The sequence below is a fragment of the Alexandromys fortis genome, unplaced genomic scaffold (assembly GCF_014885135.2).
Source record: "Alexandromys fortis isolate MF-2015 unplaced genomic scaffold, M_Fortis_MF-2015_v1.1 scaffold_191, whole genome shotgun sequence".
NCBI lineage: Eukaryota > Metazoa > Chordata > Mammalia > Rodentia > Cricetidae > Alexandromys > Alexandromys fortis.
This window is the reverse complement of record NW_026068064.1, coordinates 2398929-2423242: the sequence shown is the minus strand read 5'-3', so window position 1 is coordinate 2423242 and position 24314 is coordinate 2398929. Positions and strand designations below refer to the sequence as shown.

Here is a 24314-nt window from a genome sequence, read left to right as displayed (position 1 = left end):
AAGCTGATTGGTCCCTGGCTAGGCAGGATTTTCAGGGCATAGAGAATGCTGGGGAGAAGGGTGGAGTCAGAGGGAATGCCATGAGATGCAGAGCGAGCACCATGGGAAGGACGTAAAACAAGCCTTGGGGCAGCACATAGACAAATAGAAATGGGTTAATTTAAGTTATAAGAGCTAGCTAAGAACAAGTCTAAACTATCAGCTGAACATTTATAATTACTAAGTCTCTGGGTGGTTATTTGGGAGTGGCAGTCAGGACACAGAAAAACTCGGTTTTCAGACAAGTATTGTGGAAACAACTAACTCTGTCAAAGGCGCTGCATTCCTTGAGTTACTATTAACAGCAGGGAGAATGGAGAAGAAGCTCAGTGGCTAAGGGGGCTTGCACCGAGCCCGATGACCCTCACTTCACTCTCTTGAACACGAAAAGAGAAAACAGACTCACACAAGTTGTCCTGTGACCGCCACACGCCTGTCTGCTACAGCATACGCATGCCCTCCTCTCTCTCGAGTCATAAATGCCATTTTAAAATTGCCTCTTATTAAACAACTTGAGTTGAAGGGAAGCAGAAATTCTTTCTCCTGCAGGCAGGTCCACTTCTGGCCTCCCCTATGCTGATTCTTTTTTAAAAATATTTATTTATTTGTTTATTTATTATTTATTTATTATGTATACAATATTCTGTCTGTATGCCTGAAGGCCAGAAGAGGGCACCAGACCTCATTTCAGATGGCTGTGAGCCACCATGTGGTTGCTGGGAATTGAACTCAGGACCTTTGGAAGAGCAGGCAATGCTCTTAACCTCTGAGCCATCTCTCCAGCCCCCCTATGCTGATTCTTATGCCAGACTCAGGAGAGAGATGCTCCTTATGCTAGACCCGGAAGAGAGATGCTTCTTAAACTAGACTCGGGAGAGAAATGCTTCTTATGCTAGAATCGGGAGAAAGATGCTTCTTAATCTAGACTCAGAAGATGGCACCTTTCAAATGAGGGAAGCTCGGCATGTGCAAGATCTTTATTTTGTCATGTTCCCACACACATCTGTGGCGGTTGGATTAATGAGCACCAATGATAATAGATATTTGAACAAGTTTAATAACAAAACCAGACTCATGAAACCAAGGTTCCAGCGGAGTACCCGGCGGAGACAGGAAGGGGCGCGCAGCCTCTGCCCGCCCAATTTATCAGTAAACATACGCCCGAGGGCAGCCCGCCCCCAAGGGGAGGGCTTATCCCTACATCTCCCTCTTTTTGTCTAAATAAGACAGAACTAACCTAAATACAACTATAAACAATAATAATAAATAATAGATATAACAAACAATATTGAGAACGAAAGTTTTGCCAGACATTCTATCTCAAGGAGTCTAAATAATGTAGAGAGTAATTACAATTATATAATCTTCAACTCCGTCAAAGATCCGAGAAGGGAATAAATGTTACTTAACAAATGAGAGATATCCAAAACGTGCCATAAATGACAGAGACAACAGACTACCTGGGCAATCACCCAAATTCTCGTTCGCAATGTTGAGTCAACCAACTTTGGCTAAGGCCTAGCATGACTGACATACCATTATCAAATGCAAGGAATTTTCTTAGAATTATCCTACCCTGTCTTGGCAAGATAAGATAATCCTGTTTCATATCTTTGTCAGTAGATGAGGTATGGGCTTTTCTTAACCCAAAGGCCAATTCTGCCAAGAAGACAAACTCCCAATGGAGTGTCTTTGGTGTTCAACGTTCTCTCGGGAGTAGAGTGGTGTCGCCAGGAGTAATTGTGTCTCGGCACAGAATTCTAGGTTAGCTTAAAGGCCATATTCTACAGCTCTTTAAAGAGGCTGAAGATTATACTATCTATACTAAATATAATCTCTATGTATCTAGAATACCTTATTAACCTAAAAATAAACATGACCAACATAAAATTCTCAATACCTATCTAACTTGAAGACTAAAAGAATAAACAACTGTGCAATATATGTAGACAATGATCTTCATCTGTAAACAATGTCATTACATATCAAATGTAAACAATGTTATTACATAAATAGTATCAGAGGTAGAAATGTACATTGTGATATGGTAGATGTATCAATACAATATAAGCATACTCTTATACAAAAATAGAGGTAGGAACACTCACATTCAATATTCAATATGTCAATATACAGGAAACAGTACCAATACAATTTTCTAAAAACAGTAACTCACAAATACCAATCATCCCATCAAACCAGTTAATCCCCCCCTTTTTTTTTTTTTCGAACATACCCCTAATTCCATAAAACATTTCCCCATTCCCTCAACCCCAAACCAACGACTAAAAGATGTCCCTAACCCTGAGGGCAAACTCTGTTGGGAGAGGGGACGCTGTCCTCTAAGATTGCTTCAAGCTGACATGGGGGCGATGTTCTCCTTAGGGGCTCCTGTGAAAGCAAATGAGGGCTTATCCCTACACACATCCCCAGTCCTCCAACAACACCTGCTCAGGTGGATTTCTGGTGGGTGGCTGTTAAATGAATGGGCATAGGAGCAAACCGGGAGTAGTGAGGCTCCAGGATGCTGGCAGCAAGGTGCTCTGAAAGCAAGGGGGAGGTGAGCCAGCCACCTGCAGGAGGGGTACCGGCATGCACACACTCTCCATGCACAGCACGGGAATGCTGGTCCGTTAGCAGGACACACTGGTGCTGGCAGTGTTCTAGATCCATGCATGTGTGGACCACCTCTGGTCCTTACACCCCATCTTCCTGCCCTCCCATTTGTTCGCATGTTTTCATTGCAATTTCAGGGTAGGGCTGAGACGCTCAGGCGCTGGTGAGCTGATCACTGAACAGAAAATGGAAGTACTCTGGCCCCTTTGTATCTGCTGACTAAGCATGCCTTTCTTATGACTCAAATTCCAAAACTGAACAATCTTCTCAAAATGTAAATGAGGTCAAACCTAATTCCTATCATTTCCTAGTTGGCAGCCAACTAAAGAAGAGACTCTGGTGTCTCAAGGATTAAGTCCAAAGGTCTTAGCGAGTTAAACAATCCTTCCATCGTGCCTGTAGCAGGAAGTACCACTCTGCTGGAGGAGACTGAAGTTCAAATCTCTGCAGTCATTTGCTCACCAGCTTCAAGACTTATTTTCTCCACAGAAAAGGTTCTCAGAGCTTCTCTGGGACTTATAAAGAGGAGCGTTCTCCATGGTCTCCAGTCCCCTCTGTCTTCCTCACCCAAACCCTTCATTGCTTTTTAATGTGGTCCCTTCCTAACCCAACCCACAGATTTGGGCCAGCACTCAATGAGAGACACTTTGAGAAACAAAGAAGGTACATCCATTAAAAGGCAAAGTAAGAGCAGAGTTCCAGAGATTGGCTCAGCAGTTAAGAGCACGCATTGCTCTTAGAGGACCTGGGGCTGGGTTCCTGACAGGCACACCTGACAGCTCACAGCAGCCTGTAGCTGAAGCCAATGCCTTCTTACGTCTGTAGGCACCTGCACACATGTGCTCTACATTAACTCACGCAGGTACAACATACACATACTTGTTTTAAAAATTAACTTTTTTTCAAAAATGTCGTTTAAGAGCAGAACAACCTTGGAGCGGAGATCAAAGAGGCACAGCCTGGAAGCCTAAGGACCAGCTGCGGATCTCAGCCAAGGCTGAACCACAAGATCCAGTCCACTTCCAAACAAGTTCTTTTTGTATTTACTTGACCGCGTGGAGGGATAGGAATCGAATAGTCTCTGATTTTAATGTTGATAGCATGAGAGGTTGTGAGACTAGAAAGACACACTTTGTCCACCAGGGGGCAGAGCAGGCTTGAGGAAACCACACAGATGCCCGGTCCAGTCACTTAGCTTTAAAATTCCACATTCTCTTTATTAGGACTAGGAGGAGGAGAGGGAGCAGGGAACCGGGAGAAGGAGGAAGACAAGAGAAGTCCCTCCCTCTGCCTCCTGATTACTGAGATTAACAGCACACATAATGGGAATTTTCTGTTTGTTGCTCACTCCCAGCCTGTGGATTAAAAACACCACCCACCTTCTTTATCTCACCTGCAAGATGACCACACCAATTTCCCCCTCAAACTGCTCTGGTCTAGCAGGGGCTGGATCAGTCATGTTCTCATCCTCCACCATCCCCCCAAAGAAACTAATCAAGCACTCATCGGTAACAAGCATCTCTGTAAGTAACTGTGAAGCACAATTTGATACCGCGGTGCGTTCTGCTTCCTGCTACTGTCATAACAGCATTCTCAGATGCTAACGCGATGACTCCACATTCTCTCTTTAAGCCTGCTAGAGCCGGGCATAGCGGTGGACACCTGTAATCTCAGCACTTGGGAGGCAGGGGCAGGTGGATCTCTGTGAGTTTGAGGACAGCCTGTCTACATAATGAGTTCCAGGACAGCCAGGGAGACATAGTGAAAGCCTGTCTTTTAAAAAAAAAAAATCTAAAAAAAAAAAAAATTTACAATCAAGATGCATATTCCTCCCCCCTGCCCTCTTCTCTTCCTTCCTTTACTTATTTATTTGAGTTTTTAAAGACTGAGTTTCTCTGGGTAACCCTAGCTGTTCTGGAACTCAGACCAGTCTGCTCTTGAACTCAGATCCACCTGTCTCTGCTGCCCAAGTGCTGGGATTAAAGGTGTGTACCACCACCTCCCACCTAGTAGCACAGTTCTAATCCCAGCACTCCCTAGACTGAGATTTGTGTGTCCTGAGCTCAAGGCCAGTTTGAGCAACAGCCACAGACCCGGACTCACAGGGGTAAAAAATTAAAAATGACAGTCTTCCATGGTGCTTGAGTCACAAGTGACTTCGTTAGGCATGATTATACATATATATATATAAAACAAACTATCTTTCTTCATTTTACGTACCAATCCTAGTTCCCACTCCCTCCCCTCCTCCCATTTCCTTCACCTACTCCCCCCCCCCCATCCACTCCTCAGAGAGGATAAGGCACATTGCTTTGGGGAAGGTCCAAGGCCCTCCCTAATATACCTAGGCTGACCAAGGTGTCCATCCAAAAATAATAGGTTTCAAAGAAGCCAGTACAGGCAGTAGGGATAAATCCTGGTGCCACTGCCAGTGGTTCCGCAGTCTGCCCCAGCCATACAACTGTCACCCACATTCAGAGGACCTACGCTTGTTCCTTTCCTATCCAGCTGGAGTTGGTGAGCTCCCATTAGCCTTGGTAGACTGTTTCAGTGGATGTACCCACAACAGTCTTGACCTCTTTGCTGAGATTCTCAGTCCTCCCACTCTTCAACTGGACTTTGGGAGCTCAGGCCAGAGACACGCTATTCTTTAATGCTACTTCTGGGCTTTGGTTAACCTCGAATTTGCACGATCCCTGTTTGTATTACCGCATACAGTTCTGTCCAAGTCACTTCTCCAACATTGCATGTTAGCCGTGCTACAGCGACAAAGGGCACAGAGTCCTTCTCTCCATGTGCTTCAGGGGAGGGGGGAACTAGCTCGGTCGTTCATACACATGCAATTTCCATTTACTCAAAAAGCAACGAAACTTTTAACAGGTATAATGGGCAGATTGTGCGGTATGAAAACTGTGTGGCACCTGCAATGGTCATCATAGGGTGCCCACATCAAAGCCTGCAAAAGCTTTCCATGCCTTCAAGCCTGGCACAGTGAACGATACACAATAATCCTGTAAGAACGTGTTAGCCGTTATTCAGCAGTATGAACACATCTCCAGTGTCTTCGGGCACTCTCCATCCCCTTGCCTGGGGTCTGTGGGAGGACTTCCACTGGTACCCCTCCCCTGACAGGAACAGTTCCTATGATCTGGGAAGAGGAAGGGCCCTAGTGCATGCTCTGCTTGGCCTCTGATCCATTCTTCACCATCTGGGACTTGGTCACCCGTGGGGATGACGGCCACCCATTACCTGGCTGGGTCAGTGACCAGGTGGTCTGTCTGTGTGACAGTGGGCTACAGTTTTGGCAAGCTCGATTGGCTTGAAGTCTGAAAATGACATACGGCTCTCCATCTGTCTCCTGTGTCTTACTTTCACGGAACTGGAAATCCCGGGGGTTTCTATCTGTTGCCCTCCCCCAAACCCAACTGTCCTCTCCACTTCCTTTCCTCTTGAAATAATGTAACTGTTCTGTCTCAAGTTGGGGCTAGAAAGCCATGTAAAACAGTCATCAGAATCATTCACGACAGCAGTTCCGTGGACTGTCAGTCCTATGAATGGAGCCTGGAGGGGTGAATGAATGAGGTGCTTTCATACGCCATGGAAACCTCAGTACGTTCATCACATCTGTGTTGGACTCCATCCAGGCCTTGCTTATCCCCCCTGGAACAGACTCCCGGTACAAACAGTAAGTTTCCATTGGATGCCACCGGGATGTATGCAGTGGGCCAATTTGTATTTGTTAACAATAACATTTAAGAAAATTATAAAAATGTATCCCAGTTCTTTTTTAAAATGTGGTTCTTAGTGGGAAAGGGTTTTAGGGTGGGGGACCCTAGTACTTTATTTTCCCAGTAAGTAAGAGCTGGTGTGTTGGTTGACACACATATGCAGTCTCAGCACTTCAGAGGATGAGGCAGAAGGATTGCTGAGTTTGAGACCAGTGTGAGATACACAGTAAAACCCTGTCTCAAAGATAACCAAAGACATAAAATCATACAAACAAACATATAAACAAGCAAGACTTGGCTCGAACAGGCATTTCTTTATATCTAACACAAAATTACTTTAAATAAACATGTCCTTGTACCATTCTCTTAACACATGCACAGCAAGCTCTCTTTCTCCAGCTAATTCACAGGTAAACGTTAGGGCAGTGGTTCTCAGCCTTCCCAATTCTGGGACCTTTAATATCATTCTTCATGTTATGGTGACCCCACAACTGTAAAATTGTTTTTGCTGCTACTTCATGACCGCAATTTTGCTACTGTTATGAATCATAATGTAAATATCTGCGTTTTCTAATGGTCTTAGGTGACCCCTGTGAAAGGGTCAGTCATTCCAAGAGGGGTCTAAACCCACAGGTTGAGAATCACTGGTTTGGGGGCAGCCTATTATAAAAAAAAATTCTTAAAATCGGGACATTTTATCTAGGGTGATTTCTAGATAGCAGAGAAAAAAAAGAAGCCTTGTTCAAACATTTGAGCATCATGACAAGCATTCTAAAACATGTAAAATATTTCAAATATGAAAGAGCCATCTATCTTTAAATAGACTGATCACGCTTCATCCACAAAACAGCCTGAAGAATAATTCAAGAAAATTGGAAGGAAGCAAAAGAAAACGGGAATGTATAAATGATGGAACAAATGAATGGATGGAGGGCCTGGGAGGGGCAAACCGCCAACCCACACAGTCCATCTGCAAGCTCCATGTGTTTTCTGAGCGCCCTCAGCAGGAGCCAGGTGGCTGCTGAGCTTTTATCCCGCCAGCGGCTTGCAGGTTCGTGCTGGGCTAGGGACTGTCGGCCTACCCCTTGCACCCTGCCGCTCCTGGCTCACCTGATGAGCACGCATTGGTTGTCATGGCGCTTCCACAGGCAGCGATAGCACTCATTGGCGATGGCGAAGATGTGCGGCGGGAGCTCGCCGAGATGGCACCTGCTGTACTGCTCCATGGTGGCGCGCTCGTACAGGCCGGCGATGGGCTGATACGGGTTCACTGAGGCGATGATGGAGCCGATGTAGGTCTGCAAGCAGAGGGGAAGGACCGGGCAGCGTTACCGGGGCAGTGAGCCAGGCTCGGGACTCGCACCTCGCGGGCTCTGCACTCTGCACAGGGACCTGGACGGACCCAGCGAAACGATCGTCTCACGGGGCCGCAGCGCCCACTGTCCACACTGTCCCTACACCCTAATCTTGTCACTGCGCAGATGCACCGCGAGCAGGTTCAGTGCGGGCTTTCAGGGAATGGTTAACAGCGAATGCGGATGGCGAAGAGCCCAGACCAAATCCTTGTTCCCAGGTGACCTCCCCAATCCCAATCCTTTCCTGGCACAAAGCCCAGTCAGTTCCGGTTCCCTTCCTCCACCAGTGGCTGTTATGAAACAGCAGGTGACAAAGGCAGAAAATAGAAAAAAAGGGCAGGGGGTGGGGTGGTACTATTGAATGAGCAGTTAGGGTGTGGGGTAACTTCTAGAGGTCAAGTTATGGACACACTGGGGACAGATGTCTGTTGAAATAGTTAAAAATCATCCCAGTGGCAAATCCCATGCTACGGTTCATCATTCATCAGTCACTTTCTTTCTTTTTTTTCCCCCCTGAGATGGAGTCTCTCTTTATGTAGTCTTGGCTGTCCTGAAACTCAGATCTCACTCAGTAGACCAGGCTGGTCTTGAACCCAAGAGATACGCCTGTCTTTGCCTCCCGAGTGGTGGATTTAAAAGCACGTGCCGCCATGCCCACTAAGGAGCCACAGGTTTTTAAGGATGACAGACTGTTTGGGAAATGCGAATGCCGCCTAATTTGTCAGGAATGTCCGTGCCTGGAAGCATCACCTTCCTGGCTCAATCTCTGGGCAGAAATTACTCTTCCCCCCCCCCCCCCCAGAGCAGTTACAGCACAAGCTGCTTCCCACAGCTGAGAGCCCTGGGTTCCCTCCACAGGGGCTTCCACGCACTGGCCCTCCTGCATTGAGGCTCCCGGGTTTTCCAGAGTCACACACACAGAGAAGGAACCAGCATCCTGTGGACACCTCCTGCCTCCTAGGGAGCACACCTGCTGCGGCTTTACAGGGACCTGTGTGTCCTTCTCCATTTCCCATGTGTTGAAGGCCCGGCCCACAATGCCTAAAAATAGCATTGCACTTGGAGACCGGGCCTTTAAAGAGCGATTAATTTAAATTCAGCCCCTAGGGGTATCGGAATCCAATTCTGCCTGGTGTCTTCTTAAGAAATGGGCAGCTGGGCACATTCGGAGAATCCAGGGATGCATGCTTGGAAGCAGGCTGGTAGAAAAACCGCAGGAAGAACCAGTCGTATCTGCTACACTGGCCTCTGAGACCGTGAAGTATGTGTTGTGGGGTTTTCTCATGGCAATCCAGGCAACCTAATGCTAGAACCTTCTGTTACCAAATTCACTACAGTACAGCAATTATGGGGCAGGGAGGCAGAGAAGGTAGAAAGTCCGAGCATTCTGAGAACATCTGCGCCTTGTTATAATAATTTGTAGTGATTTTTACATTCACGGCAACCGCCAAGAACGCCAGGCACCGTCATGTATGTTCAGTGCAACTTTTCCAATGGAAGAACGTCTAGATTGGGAAAATAATCTGAACCAAAAAGAGATTAAAAACATGAATGGCATTGCCATGGTAACTGCGCTCTTAAGTTTACAAGGAAAAAGGCTGGAAAGCAGACAGTCGAATATGTGCCCACCCGTGTTGACAGCAGCGCTACTAATACAACCGAAGGGCGTGAAACCCTAATGCCACCTGTAGATCAACGAGGGAGAAGCAACAGAATAATCTCTAGGCACAAAAATAATCTATATGCTGTATCAGCGTAGAGGGTTTGAAAGCATTGCCAGCTGAGAAACACCAGACACTTTCAGAATAGGCAAAGACACGGAAACAGGAAGACAGGAGTTGAAAAGCATCATGGTGGCAGAACTCCCTGTGTGTGGCAGTGTGATCAGGACCAGGTTCCGTCTGGGGTGACAAAGATATCTGGGGACTAGATTATAGTGTGGGCTGGTCAACATCACGGATGCACTAGATCTCACTGGTTCACAGACTTCCCGTGACAAATTTGATGTTAAATAAAGTTCACCCCAGACAAATTAAGGCTATTTTGTAGGGAAATGAGCAGGTCTGTGTGGCTCTTTCCACTCTTTGCTCTTTGTTTTTGTTTTCTTTCTTACAAATGCCCGGCCTTAGCTTGGCTTATTCCTAGCCAGCTTTTCTTATCTTAAATAACCCCATCTATCTTTTGCCTCTGGGCCTTTTCCTTTTCTCACTTTTGTATATCTTACTTTCTCTACTTCTTTAGTGTGTCTAGCTGGTGTCTGCCTGGCTTCTTGCCCCAGGTGTGTCCCTCATTCTTGCCTCCTTTTCTCTCATTCCTTCTGTTCTTAGCCCAGATTCTCCTCCGATTTACACTCCGGCTGCCAGACCCACCTATCCTTCCTCCTGCCTCGCTATTGGCCATTCAGCTCTTAATTAGACCAATCAGGTGTTTTAGACAGGCAAAGACTCCCAGCTTCACAGAGTTAAACAAATGCAACCTAAAAGAATGCAACTTCTCTTTGCAGCATTAAACAAATATTCCACAGAATAAACAACTGTAACACACCTTAAAATAAGATTCCACAACATCTTTGGAAACAGGAATCCCTTGAAAGTCCACTTTTCTTTATCACATCTCTGTAGGGAAAATCTAGCCAGAAAGACAAACAGAAGCCACTCCTCCTGCTGTGGAAGGAGAAGGGCTTCTCAGGTCACAGACATTCTGGTCCCTTCTCTCTTGTTAGCTCTCTATGTGGGGACACTCGAGGCTCTGCGTGCTTGGTCCTCATCTCCATTTTGTCAGTCTGTCCTCTTTCCACCTTGTCAGTGTTGTCTTCGATTGTTAACTATCAACCAAAAGCATCCATGTTTCCATTGTGAGATACTTCTCCGCTCACCTCAACAGAGGTCAACAGTCAATGTCATCACTCTTAGAAAGTGAAATACGTCAACAGCGCAGCAACTACATTCCATCAACATAGCGGCTTCGATGGACACACGAGCTGGCCTGGGACAGGCAGAATACGACAGCCATAGGCATGGCATGAAGCAGATCACCACGTCTGATTCACTTAATGTGGTGCAAGGTTGTAGACCTGTCATTAAAGAAACTGTTTTTTTTTTAATGCTACACCATGTCTTAATTGTTTTGTATGTCTATTCCTAATATTTGTATGATGTTGCAAAATTCTGAGCTGTCTACTCTCCCTCCACCCCTCCCTCCGTACTTCCCTTTTCCCCTCCCTTCACGTATACCTATGAAGGTCAGAGAGAGGATGATGCCAGGTATCTTCCTCAATTGCTCCCTACCTTATATTTCTTTTACTTTTAAAAAATATGTGTCTGTATTCCTCTAGAAGTGTAACAAGTGCTCTTAACCACTGCACCATTCTCCAACCCCATCTTAGCTTTGAGACCAGGTCTGTTAGTGAACCTTGAGCTCACTGATTCAGCTAGGCTGGCCGGCAGTGAGCTCCAGGAATCCGCCTCCCTTTGCCCCAGGAGTAGGGTTAAGGTAAAGGCCACTGCACCCAGTCTTTTATGTTGGTGCTGGGGATCTGAACCTGAGACCTCTTCCTTGCACGGCAGGCACCTCCCTCTTCCCATCCCCACCTTTATTTCTAAAACTCCAGAACTGTCAGCAATTCTAGGTCCTCTTTCCTGCAAGCTTGCTTAAAAACAAAGAGCTTGTTTCTGCTACGGTCTCAAAGCCATGCTCTCCTCTAAATCACACAGCATCCTTCGGGATGCGGCTCATTCTGACAGCATGGATGACGTGGTTGCTATGCAGGAGGAGACACAATGGCCTTCCTTAGCAACGGTAAAGACAGCAGCCATGGTCTTGCCACTCGTTTCTTTGGTTGCAGTAAATCAGACTGGACTTGCCGAATGAAATCGTTTTCAGTGATCAGTCTGGCAACTGTGCTGGCTCTGGCTACCCGCAGCCCACAAGTCCAGGCCTACATGCTGTCCCCACCCAATGACAGCGCCTCCTGGGGTCAGAGGAAGCAAGGTACTTCTGGCAACAGCTGTTCTATTCAAAAGCAGTCTGCAGAGATCAAAAACTTGTGGTGTATCTCAGTGGCCACCCTTGCCAAACTACACAAAAAGCACAGCTAGCCCATGACCTAAAGGTCACTAACACCATTCTAGAAACATCTAAAGACTCCTTCATGAAGGCACCACCTTTCAGGAGGGAGGAAGCCATGGATGCCAATAATCACCTTAATCAAGGTTCTCCAGAGCCCGCGATGCAGGCAGAAGACAAAGCCATTGGAGCTGCTGTGGTTTTAAGGAAAAGACTAACTGGCTAATGTCCACAGCAGCACTAGTGACCTACACATTTCCTAAAAGCATCCTGACAGGGAGGGTGCTCTGCTCAGTTCCCACCTGCTTAGTGAGCTGGCAGGAAGAAACAAAGTTTCTTATTCTTACAGACTACTGAGAATTTCCAATTTATATAAACATGGCTGAGAGGTATAATTCTTGCCCCAGAGTCCTGGTTTTCCACAATCTGGAAGGAAACTTCTGAAGGCTACGGCATGTGCTCTTGTGTCCTCAATCATGGGTTCGTAGCTGATTTAACATAGTCCTCAGGAGTTTTGTTTTCACTCAAGCTCTGAGTCCACAAATACAATGCCCCCAGTGGACAAGGGAGATGGTACCTGCCAATCTGTGCTGAAATCATCCCAGGCCTGGCCCCATGGCTACACTGGAGAATGGTGCCATAGGTGGTGGCCTGTGGAATGAAAGGCTACATCAGAGGGATGGCTGTGGGGGCCGTATGTGGTCTGACAACAGAGTTTTAGCACAGAGTCCAGATAATGGGTGATACCACACTAAGTTCTTCTCTTACTTGTCATTTTAGATATAAGACAATGTAACAACTGAATACAAGTTTTCAAAATGATTTACATTTTAGTATGTTTAAAACATCTTGCCTCTAGTAGCTGGGGTCGTAACTCAGAGACGGACCCTTGCTTAGCAGTATGAAGTCCTGAGTTTGATCTACAGTGCCACAAAAATCAACCACCTTTGTACCTTTTAAGGTCAATTACGAGTAAATCTGCATGAGCCGTAGAGGCCGCCTACTCTAAGGTATGTGTCAGCCTTCAACTCCAGGCTCTTACATTTTACAGCTTTCACCCAGCCCAGCAGTTGCATTTTCCTGCCCTAATAAGGCTTGGGACACATCTCCCTGTTGGGGAAATGACATCAGGTGGAGCTGTACCCGATTGCTAAAAACCAAGCAGTTGGAGCTGGGGGATATAGTTCAGTGGTAGAGCACTTGCTTGACAGGTTAGAGGGTTGGGGTTGGTCACCAGTATTGACAAAACAAATGTCTCGTACCCGTTTTAGCGTGCAGGGTGGATACAGCTCTTCCAACAGGAGTGTGAGAGTTTGACTGTTTTCGCTTATCATTATCAATACTGTACCTCGACTTCAAAAGATTCCGAGCACACAAAAACTTTACTCTTGCCACAGGAACTGTTGTTCTTTCTCTTCTAAGATACAAGTTCTCCTGTAGCTCAGGCTGGCCTCATTCTCCCACCTCAGCTTCCCATGTGCTAGCATGATAGATGTGTGGCACCATGCCAACCTTCTTTGTCACAGCATTTTAGATGACAAGTAAGCCTACATTTTTCTAAAACAACTTCAGCTGACATTTCATGATCCTAGGTGTGGTGGTTTGAAAGAGAACGCAACCCCCCCCCCATAAGCTGATGTATTTGTATGATTAATCCCTAGTTGTTGAATTGTTCAGTAGGGGTAGGAGGTGTGGCCTTGTTGGAGTGGATGTGTCTTTACTGGAGGAGGTGTGTTATTAGGGGTAGGCTTTGAGGTTTCAAAAGCCCACTGATGTGGGAGTCCCCTCTGTATGCTGTGAATACCATTGGTTAATAGAGAAGCAGCTTTGGGTCTATTGCAGCACAGAATAGGGCAAGGCAGGGATTCCAGGCAGTTAGAGGAGGAGAGAGTAGGCAGAGTCAGAGAGATGCCATGTAGTTGCAGGAGAAAGATGTGAGCTGCCAGCCAAATCCTTGCTGGTAAACCATGAGCCTCGTGGTAAAATATAAAATAATAGAAACAGGTTAATTGAAGATATAAGAGCTAGCTAGCAAAATGCTTAAGCTACTGGACAAACAGTATTGTAATTAATACAGTTTCTGTGTAATTATTTCAGATCAGGGCAGCTGAAAATGAACAAGCAGCCTCTGTCAACAGCCCACAACAGCCCCAGTCTCTGTCTCTCTTAAGATCTCCCTCCCCCTCTGCACCTCTGTGCTGTTGCCTGTAGATTAGGATGGAAAGCTCTCAGGTACTTCTCCAGCAGCATGACCACCTACCTACACCGCACCCCTGCATGATGACAATGGACTGATCCTGCAAAGTGTAAGCAAGTCCCATTTAAATGCTTTCTAGGGGTTGCCTTGGCCATGGTGTCTCTTCACAGCAATAGACCAGTAACTAAGGCATCCGGCAAAGAGGGCTATATGCACATCACCAGGCTTGTTGCTAAACAAGACCCTTCCATGTATGCAGGCAGAGGCCACCACTTTGACATCTGTTGGCTGACACTGGACAGCACAGACAGGAAGACGATGCCTCTACAGTTCCTTGGTGGGTGAGCTGGGGTAAGGATGGCAATCGGGTTTTGACAGGTGCCATGCTGTGGATTAATAGCTATGGTCTCTACCGCCAACATGCAGAGCTTAGCTCAGTTCTGTCCCTGTCCTATATACTCCGTTGACTTACATCTAGAATCCATCCAAGAGACTGCCTTACTCGGGGCCTCACCGTACTTCAATTCAATTTCCATAAGCCCTTCCTCCACAATCCAGTCTCCCCCTCTCCATCCCACCCCTGAAAAGGCCATATAACAGTCCAAGTCCTACCCCACTACATAACACTTGGGCCAAGGAATGGGCTGTATATACAAGAGGGGCTTCACAGTGCTCTCCCTCTGTGTTAGCGTACCCGCTGATGTCCATGTAATGACCAAACTGCCTGGATCATTTCTCAGGCATCATCCCCGCCATTCAGTGATATGTGACTGCAATCTCAGAACAACGGCTTCAGCCCACAGAAGCATCCTTACTAGTAAACTTTAAGGGCCTGTGCCAATGAAGGTGCCAAAGCACACTTCTGACCTCACCACAGAAGGATATTCTGGAATGGCCACCATAGTAATGGTTTACAATAGTCTACCCAAATAACAAGTTACAGTGTTTGAAACCTAGCCAAAATAATTAGGGTCAAAGACGGCCCCCCAGTTAGGGATACCACCCTTTGCAAAAGTGATTTTTGTCTCTAAAACACAGGCTGTGCTTTTAGAGGGTCAGGAAATAACAAGAGAAATGCGACAAGCAGCTCGGGGAAACGGCAGGTGGAGGGAGAAGAGGCCGGGCTGGCAGGTGGTACCAAGTGGGGCGGAAGGCACAGCCCTGGAAGAGCCCCTAGCAGCTGGGAAGCAGCACTGGTTGCAAGCTTTGATCATTCTGTGCTCTATAAAAAGGTATTATCGCTGCTCCCAAAACAGTCATGATGACTCTGCAGCTTAAGGCTGGACACACGCAGGTGCCAGCTTCTGCAAGTTGGATTCCAAATTCCACAACACTAAACAACACGGTCATTTTTATGGCTGTTTGAAAAATAGAAAACACATCCTATTTTGTCTCTCTGTGACTAAGACACCAACCCTCCTACCAGATCTGGTGCCTTCTACTGTTAGCCAAATTTTTTTTTTGCCAGAGTTTCCCCAAAACTCATGTCTATTTTCTGTCATCATTTTTATGAGCTGAATGAAGTTCATTAACTCACACACCCGCTCGCAGGCACCTTGCTGACCAGCAATGTGCAGCCTTTGCTCCAGCGTTTTGAATGGCCTGTATTGGATACATGCATTGAGCTATTTTACTCTTTGTCTACACCCAAATGCTGCCACGACAGCCACTTCCCTCCTTAGCCAAATGTCCTCAGACACTCCAAACTCATGCAGCTAACACCTCGGCTGAGGAACACCCTGCCACTTCCTCATCCTGATGCTTCTCCACCATACTCTGCATTTTCCGCGCGCCCACTGCCGCCATGAGCCACAGGCATTGCTTGCTAATGTCTGTCCTCACCAATCAATTAAGTGACTTCCACTTACGCAATCTTTCAACAGACAGTTACTGTGAACAAGAGGAATTCTGCAACCCTGGAAGCCGGCACAGAGTCTGATACTCGGGCAGGGCTAAACAGATACGGGCATACTGGGGACCTACATTGCAAAGAGCCCCTCTCCCTGTGCTGCCTCAACATACCCATTCTGTTTCATTCTGTTCAAGGGTGCTCTTTGCTCGGTCCTACATAAGAAAACCACTTGCCATGGTATAATTATACAAAATGAAAACATTTTTAAACAACAACAACTAAAAGTTAAATGTTAAAAATGCTTTATAAAAGATGCCTGCATCACAAGGGCTGAAGCTCAGTAACCGGGTTTAGAGTTTTCAGTGTCTCCATTTCCTATGAATGAACTTATGTTTCAAGTTCTTGTCATGTTGAAAGGAATCCGAACCAAAGGCGAATTAGAGTATGTGGGGAACCTCGCAAAAACACATGTCCTGATTGTGACCATAGGTGCAGCCACTGTGTGCAGGCGTGAAGGGTGGTGACTCGTGGGCCCGGTGGGGTAAACACTGGGAACACTCAGAACCAGCCAGATGGTTACAATTACATCTTGGTAACACAAACCTTGACTTCAAGTGAGGGGTATAAAAAAGTCAGGAAACAAGAGCCTCCTCACAAGCCACACCACACGGGTGTTCCTGGTGTGTGCCCAAACTGGACAATCGGTCCAAGCTCTAGGTCCTCCTGAAACTTGTGACTCGTAGAGATTGTTGATTCTGGCTTTGCTAATAGACAGAAGCAAATGAAAAGGACTTCTTTGGGAAGACTCAGCTTGTGGAAATAAAACACAAATTTTGATGATGGTGTCCAAACAGAAACCTCCATGCCACGCCACTCACTGTCTGCTAAAGCAAGCAGGTAACTAACTGGCCAGAACCTCTCGGCTTGTGCATTTCTCTTTCTAGAAGTGAGCTTCAAAAGTAACTCAGGAACAGCGCACATTTTTACATACTGGGGCTAAAGGGCTATTTTTGAAAGAACTACAGCTAAGTGAGCTGTATGTAGAACATCTTCCCTGCTCACAGAGCCGTATCTGTAGACATAGTCTTACTCCCCAACCGGCACCTTTGATTCTGATCTCTGCGGCTGTTTATTCTGCAAGACCAACAAACTAAGAGAAGAGCTGGGCGGAACACAAAACAACCTCTGGGCCCTCCTAAACACCATAAATGCAGGCTCCCTGTGGCTCTAGTGATGTGGTCTGGAGCCACTCCTTAGTTGCTGGGAGGCGAGTCTCCTCCACAGAGCTAACTCAGAACTGACAGCTACTGCCATCAGGGGATGAGTGTCTCCTCTATCTGGCAGAAAGCAGAGCTGCCGGACCAGCAAGCCTGGCAGTTCCCACCCACACTCGGGCACAGCGCTTCCTGCCAGAATCATGGGAACCTCTCCTGCTCCAGTCAACACTGTTCAGACACTAGACAATCTGAGATGATCCAGGCTCCAGGGATGACTAGGACAGGCCTCCAAAACCCACAAATCCCTTTTAGCCCTTGAGGAGCTGCCAAGACTGTTGGTGTCGCGCTGTCCCGCCACAGGGTTTCACAAGCTAGGAATCCTTCCTTCGCTCTCTCTCCTGCTTCTCACCTAAGACCTTACCTCCATCTCAATGCTGGTCTAAAATCTCTATCTCAACACTCTTGGCTGGAAGATCAGATCCTTACCAACTGTCCAGCGAAGTCACTTTATATAAACTTTTAACAGAGGTTACATGGACTCTATACTGTCAACCGTACACTTTTTAGATCAGCATCATGGTGGTTGGGGGTTCCCAATCTTGTCACTTGTGACAAGTGGGGACAGTTAATCTCCTGTGGTAGAGGCTGTCCTACAGGTTGGCAGGAACCATCCAAGGGCCTTTAGCAGCTAGAAATATTTAGCATTTCTCAACTTACCTATAATATTTAAAAATGTCTTCAGATACTACCAAATATCCCAGAGAGACAGTTATTCATCTGAAAACAAATGCTTTAGGGTTTTCTAACCTTGGATGCCTATCCCAGCTAATTTTCCAATATTTCCCAGCAAACACCGGGTTCTATAGCCACAGTCTACTTTCTCCCAGTTTAGTGAAGCCCTCACATAAAACTTTCATCTTTGTGTGATGTTTACCAGTTTTCATCAGAAGGTGGGAAGGGATGAGACCAAGGAGGGGAGGCCCTCCTCAGACCCCCCCACCCGCACTCCCACCAATGGACTTGAAGGCATATGTCAAGGAGGCCCAGAGTGGAACCCAGGGCCACAGTGAGGAGGGGCAGTGAAGAGCAGGCGAGGATGGGAAGGCAGATGAGGTGAAGCCCCCAACACAGACGAGTCTGGAGTTCCTGCAAAGAACCCAGTGTTAGGTCTAAAGCAGGGCTCTGACATGGGCAGTGTCAGGAAGAATAGAGCTGCTGTGGGAGGATCATGGAGCCAAACATGTTAGAGGCAGGACAGAGCCCCGGGGTCTACAGATGTGAGCAGAGGAGAGTGTTCACCTTCTCCCTACCTAGGGCAAGTACTGAGCAGAGCTACACCCTCCCACAGAAGGCGTTAAGGGACATAGGTCACGAGAAGATTGTATCACTCTCGTATCTGCTGTCCCTCCGTGAGATTGGATCTTCAGTTGCTCAGTGTGTAGGCTGTCAGTTAGTTTTGGGTTTTCCTTCCTGCTAAACTGCAGGCTGAGGCCAGGGACATGCTCTAGACATCTTCCAAACGCTCCTGAATGCGGTGCCAAGTTCCAGGCCGGGGTTTTCTAAATAAAAACTCATTGGTATGAGATGAATAAGCTGGATAAGAAAAGACAACAGCTAAAGTGTCTGAAGCTTTCTATTGTTCTATTTCAGAGCAATGGCGGAAAGAGGGCTATGATATGTGACCTTCCCAAAAACAAATTATAAGAAAGGGCAATTCTGAAAGATTAAATCAGCCACGTGGACCTGAAGGGGCCACTGAAGAAGAGTGGGGCTCCGTTCTCACTTGCCTAGTCCCAAACCTTCTCTTCTTTTCATTAGATATTCTCTCCCTCTTTCCATAGTGAATGGCAAATGCTAGGAAAAAGAAGTTTTCTTTGGATCAAGTCCTCGTGAACAGAGAGCAGCAGATGTCTTTGCTGGAAGTGGTCCTTACTGCCACCAACTTGTCACTTCAGAGCAGAAAGCCATGGCTGTTGACAGAGGTTTCTGTCCTGCCTGATCCGGCACGCGTTCGTCCCAAGGAAATACACAGAGGTCTACATTAATTATAAACTGGTTGACCTATTAGCTCAGGCTTCCTATTAAATAATTCTTACATTAACTCATTATTCTTGTCTGTGTTAGCCACGTGGCTTAGTACCTTTATCAGCGAGGGATTCTCATCTTGCTTCCTCTGCAGCTGGGTGACTGCATCTTTCCTCTTCCCAGAATTCTGCTGTTCTTGTTGCCTCACCTCTACTTCCTGCCTGGTTGCCCCACCTATACGTCCTGCCTGACTACTGGCCAATCAGCATTTTATTAAAATACAAATGACAGGGTACAGACCATTGTCCCCCAGCACATGGCAGGACATTCCCATGAGTGGAGCCTAGCAGGAAGAGTCCCTTTTTATTAGTGGAAGGCAGAACACCAGCTCCTCCCCAAAGAAACAGAGTCGCTCACCCCCAGAAACTGATTATAAATGTCCACAGTGACGGGACTCCATAGGTACGAACAACTGTGAATGCAGCTAGGATATTACCGGGGATTCTGCCGGTTTGGTTTGTTTTAATTTTATAAAAGAAATTGTGTGGTGTATATTTATGTGTGAGTTCATGTATGCACATGAGCAGGGGCATATGGTCATGTGTGTAGGTACAGAGGAGGCCAGAGGTTGATGTCAGCTGCCTTCCTAAATCACTTTTCACTCTGTCTTTGGGAACCCAGAGATGACAGATTCAGTTGGGCTGGCTGTGGGTCGCTCCTCAGGGACCCCTCTGTCTGCTCTCCTACCAAGCACTGCTGTTTACATTCACACACTGACTCAGGTCCTTGTGTTGACGCGGTAGGTACTTCACTGACTGAGCTGTCTCTGACTCCCTGGTTCTAATCTAATCCTGAGACTTAAAAACTGTCACCTTTCCTCATGAGAGACAGAAAGACAGATGAGAGAGGAAGATGAACAGCGGTGGGGGGGCGGGAATATAACCGTGTGCCCAGAGGAAAGGGAAACGGAACATGAATGGCTCTAGAAGCTGGGGATTCCCTTCAGATGCCAGTGAGGAGTAAAGAACAGACTCCATCTACAACAGCACGTGACTGAATTCTGCCACCAAGGGGAATGAACAGGAAGTGGGCACCCCTAGGGCCCCCAGAAAGCAGAGCAGCCCCTCAGGCACCTTTTTTCCAGCTTGTGAGACGGCTTTTATCCATCACGCCTACCCACTGTTACCAGATAAATTAGCTGTCTGGATTGAGCACAGGTATGGCATTGTGTTCATTCAGAAAGAGAACATTAAAACAACACCCTGAGCAAAATTCAAAGAATCCCCCTAAATGTGTTAAGGTATAAACAGGCATTGTGCAGAGCTGGGACTCAGGGGAAGTGGTGGCTCTTCTGACAGTGAGCAGTTTGATTCCATTGGACCACTTCAGAGGGACTGTACCTCCTGCAAACAGTACAGCAATGACCAAGTCATGCTGTGCCTGCTATGGGCAATAATACAGCCGAGCACATCTCAAAAAGAAAGCACACTGGGGCAAAATTGGCTCATTTTAGCTGCAAGTTCAGGGCACAAAAATCATGTACTTTTCCCTCAAAAGAGATGGAGAACTTCATGTCAGAAAAGAGGACCAAGATCTTATTCAAAGAGTTATTCAGCAATTTAGCTATCAGGTTTAACATTATTATCATGAACAGAGAAAAGAGGGTAAAAAAGGCCCTGGGATAGCTTTGCTTCTCCTAGCTGACCTACTTTCTTAACTATTGAAAATGTGCAATAAGAATGTCCATCTATTTTCTTACGACAGAAGAGTATGAGTTCAGAAATAACTGAAGAGGCATACCACAATAAAAAAGTTTGCAAAAATCAAGCTTCATGTTCTAGCATCAGCTAGAACAGGCTATTTTTTAATGTGCATGGCATTTACCTTTTAAATGTTTAATATACACTTACTAGGCGACAGGCAGCATCCTTGGGTCAAAGAAGACAACATAAGTCATCAGAAAACCTAGCCTGTCAACTTGCTGCTGACAGCCAAAGAGTGGATGCACACGCTGTATGGTGCAAAACGGAAATGACATGGCCACGTTTTACACAAACTTGCGTACGTGCCGCCTTTTCAAAGGGGCATGTGGAACACACTGCAATCTGAGGACTTGGGGTCAGTGAGCGAGCGCCACAGTCAGGGGACTGGGATGCAGCTGGGTTCCTCTATGCAGGGCTGTCTGAGAGTGTGTACCAAACAGCAGGTCAGGCTGACAAAAATGACCCTATCACAGTGTAAAAGAAGGCCCACGTCTCCTTCTTCACACTACAGAAAAGCGAGCATTAAATTATGCCTAGTTTCTCCTCTACCTCACTCCCTCCTCCACCTAGGCACAGACAATGAGGACCAAACAGCTTCTGCTAGCACCATTCAGAGATCGAAATCATTACAGTAACCATAATTCCAAAAACACTGGCAGCACTAAACATAAACTCCTATGGCACAGAAATTACTTTGAGTCCAAGAATTTCAATAGTTATCATTATGTTAGTTCTCAAAGAAAACTATATGAAATTGAACTTGACACAAAAAAAATGTATAAGCAATGGTCTCCATTTTCACTTTTTAAAAACTTGCTAACAGACAGAAAAGGGGATAATACATGTAGAGCATTAATCTTGACGCAGGACAATATCTGTATTTCAATTTCAAAAAGTTATTATAGAATGAATTTCTTAAGATTATTTTTAATTTTTAAACAATCTACTTGACATACTAATCCCAGTTCCCTCTCTCTCCCACTCCTCCCACCTTCTCCCCACCCCACCCCCCATTTGTTGGGAGCAATGAGACCTCAGATCCTGAATTTCTTGTAATCCCCTGATCTGAGTGCCTACAGCTGCTCTGAGCACGAGACCTTCAGGAGTCTCTGATGGCAGGAGAGTGGTTTCTGGTGGGTTTGGCTGGGGCGTGGCCATCTCTATATAATCTGCCCCTGAACACAATAAAGGGGGCATTCTTGGGGAATTCAAGGATGACCCATGTTGCTGTCTCTGTCTGTGTGTGTCTGTGTATTTTAACCTCCAGCCCCTTGCCCGAAGCTCGAGAACTGGGTAATAGCGCACCGAGCCCAGACATGGGGGCACGGTGCTCGGCACCCATTCACTAATAAAGTCATTTGAGGCAGGATCAAGGTCCGTCCCGTCCTGGCCCCCCCCCCCATCTAGGCTGAGCAGGGTATCCCTCCACAGTGAATGGGCTCCAAAGAGTCAGTTCATGCACTAGGGATAAATACTGGTTCCACTACTTGGGGTCCCACAAACTGTCCATACAGCATAAAGATTTATTTTATTTTTAATTATGTGTATGTGTATATGTATGCTTCTGTATTTGAGTATGTGTGCATCTGCGTGCAGATGCCCTCCGAGTCCAGAAGAGGGCATCAGTCCTCATGAGACTGGAGTTATAGGCAGTCAGTCATGTGAGCTGACTGACCTAGATGCTAGGAACTGAAATCAGGCCCTCTCAAAGACCAGTATGCACTTCTAATGGCTGCACCATCTCTGCAGCCCAAAGGTGGATTATAAATATTACCTTTTCATACTTATATTCCATATTGCTTATAATACAGGTTTAATCCCATTTCATAATGGAAAAATGCACACAAAGGTTTTATATCTGCATTTCTCCACTGAAAGCAGGAAGTAGGAACCCTGCAACTTAGAAAGGTAAATTTCCATGAAGACAAAAATCACCCCTAGGATGGACCCTAGAGGCAGAAATGGCTACATAAAATACACAAAACCAGAAAAATTCAAACGAATGATAAAGAAGTTTTGATGGGGTACTGGCATATCCTTTATTGAGGAAGGCAAAGGATCCTATATGATTTCTTTGCATAAAAGATTTCTTTGCATAAAAGAACACTCAGCAACAAGACACAATGTGTGGCTTCACATGACACAGGAGGGTGAGCCATCTCAAACTGCAGAGGACCTGTTTGTTTTTCTCTCAAGTTCCTAACTTGGCAAAACTTTAGAAAACACAATTTTTCAGAAATTAATGAGAGGCACTCAAAGGTCAGGGAATATTCTTTGGAAGTAAAAAAAACCCACTCCAAGTTGAGGGGCTTCTTTTTATGGGGCGTGGAGTGCTGGGGATGGATACTAGGGCTCACGAAGGTTGGGCAAGCACACTGAACTACCCCTGTTACCCCCACGGAACTGCAGGTGGAACTTACGTATATTTGATTCCTCTTGTACCGTTGGTATAAGTTGTACATGATGGAGCCTCCATGGAGCTCGGTCAGGGAGGCCATGTCGTCCACGCCCTCCTCATTCATGGGGTGCATCGCCGTCACCTTTTGGTGGGTGATTGTGCTCTGCTTGTAGGTGAACACCTGAGGGCAGGAACGAATTCACTGTTTAGTCTCCAGTAGATGACTGTGCAAGTGCCCAGACCAGGGAAACAATCTCAGTACAACAGTCTAAGTGTTAGAAGTGTATTTTCTTTTTATAATTTTCTTTATGGCATCTATACATTTTCTAAGGAAGAAACTATTTTGACAGCCGCTGGAGTAAAGTTATAATCAATTATCCTTGGAAACTCACAGAAACTTTAAATTCCTAATTCTCTTTCTATGCAGTTCTTTAATCGATATAAATCAGGAAACTCACGTGGGTTGGAGAAACAGCTCAATGGTTACAAACACTTCTTGTGGAGGACCCGGGTTCAGTTCCCAGAACCCACCAAGACACTTCCAACATCCATAACTCACGTTCTCGGTGATCTGATGCCCTCCCTCTTCTGAACTCCAAGGATACCAGGTGGTGCACATACACACAGGCGGCCAAAAACACTCAATTAAAATAAAAATGTAAATCTAAAACCTTTTTCTTTTCAAGACAAAGTTTCTCTGTATAGCCCTGGCTATTCTGGAATTCACTTTGTAGATCAGGCCAGCCTCGAACTCATAGGGATCTGTCTGCCTCTGCCTTCCAAATGATGGGTGCCAACAGTGCCCAGTAAAACATTTAAAAAAAAATGATTAGTTTTGTTTTGTTTCTTTAGACAGGAACATGGTCTCCCTACAGTTTTACTCTGAATCACTTGGTAGCCTCAAAGTTTCACAGCAAAGTTCTGTAAGAGTTATATTGTTATACTGATTGTTAACCAAGCAAATATTCCCCCCATCTGCTACAAGACTGCCACAGTCATGACATCAATATTTAGAAAATGTGACCAGCATTCCCTCTCCGTCATGGAATGCAACATGCA

At 46.1% G+C, this 24314-nt stretch overlaps 1 protein-coding gene across 9 annotated transcripts in view; it reads right to left on the bottom strand.

The window, feature by feature from the left end:
• Positions 1-24314, bottom strand: part of Myo10 (myosin X) — a 212046-nt gene that overhangs the window by 94024 nt on the left and 93708 nt on the right. For all 9 annotated transcript variants that reach the window (XR_007588420.1, XM_050120457.1, XM_050120458.1 and 6 more), the window contains exons 3-4: positions 23278-23436; positions 7494-7681 (exon numbers count right to left, since the gene is read on the bottom strand). Coding sequence is in view for 8 of the 9 variants with exons in the window: in XM_050120457.1 (XP_049976414.1) it covers positions 7494-7681; positions 23278-23436 (347 nt within the window). In the remaining variant the exon portion in view is untranslated. The remainder of the gene's footprint in view (positions 1-7493; positions 7682-23277; positions 23437-24314) is intronic.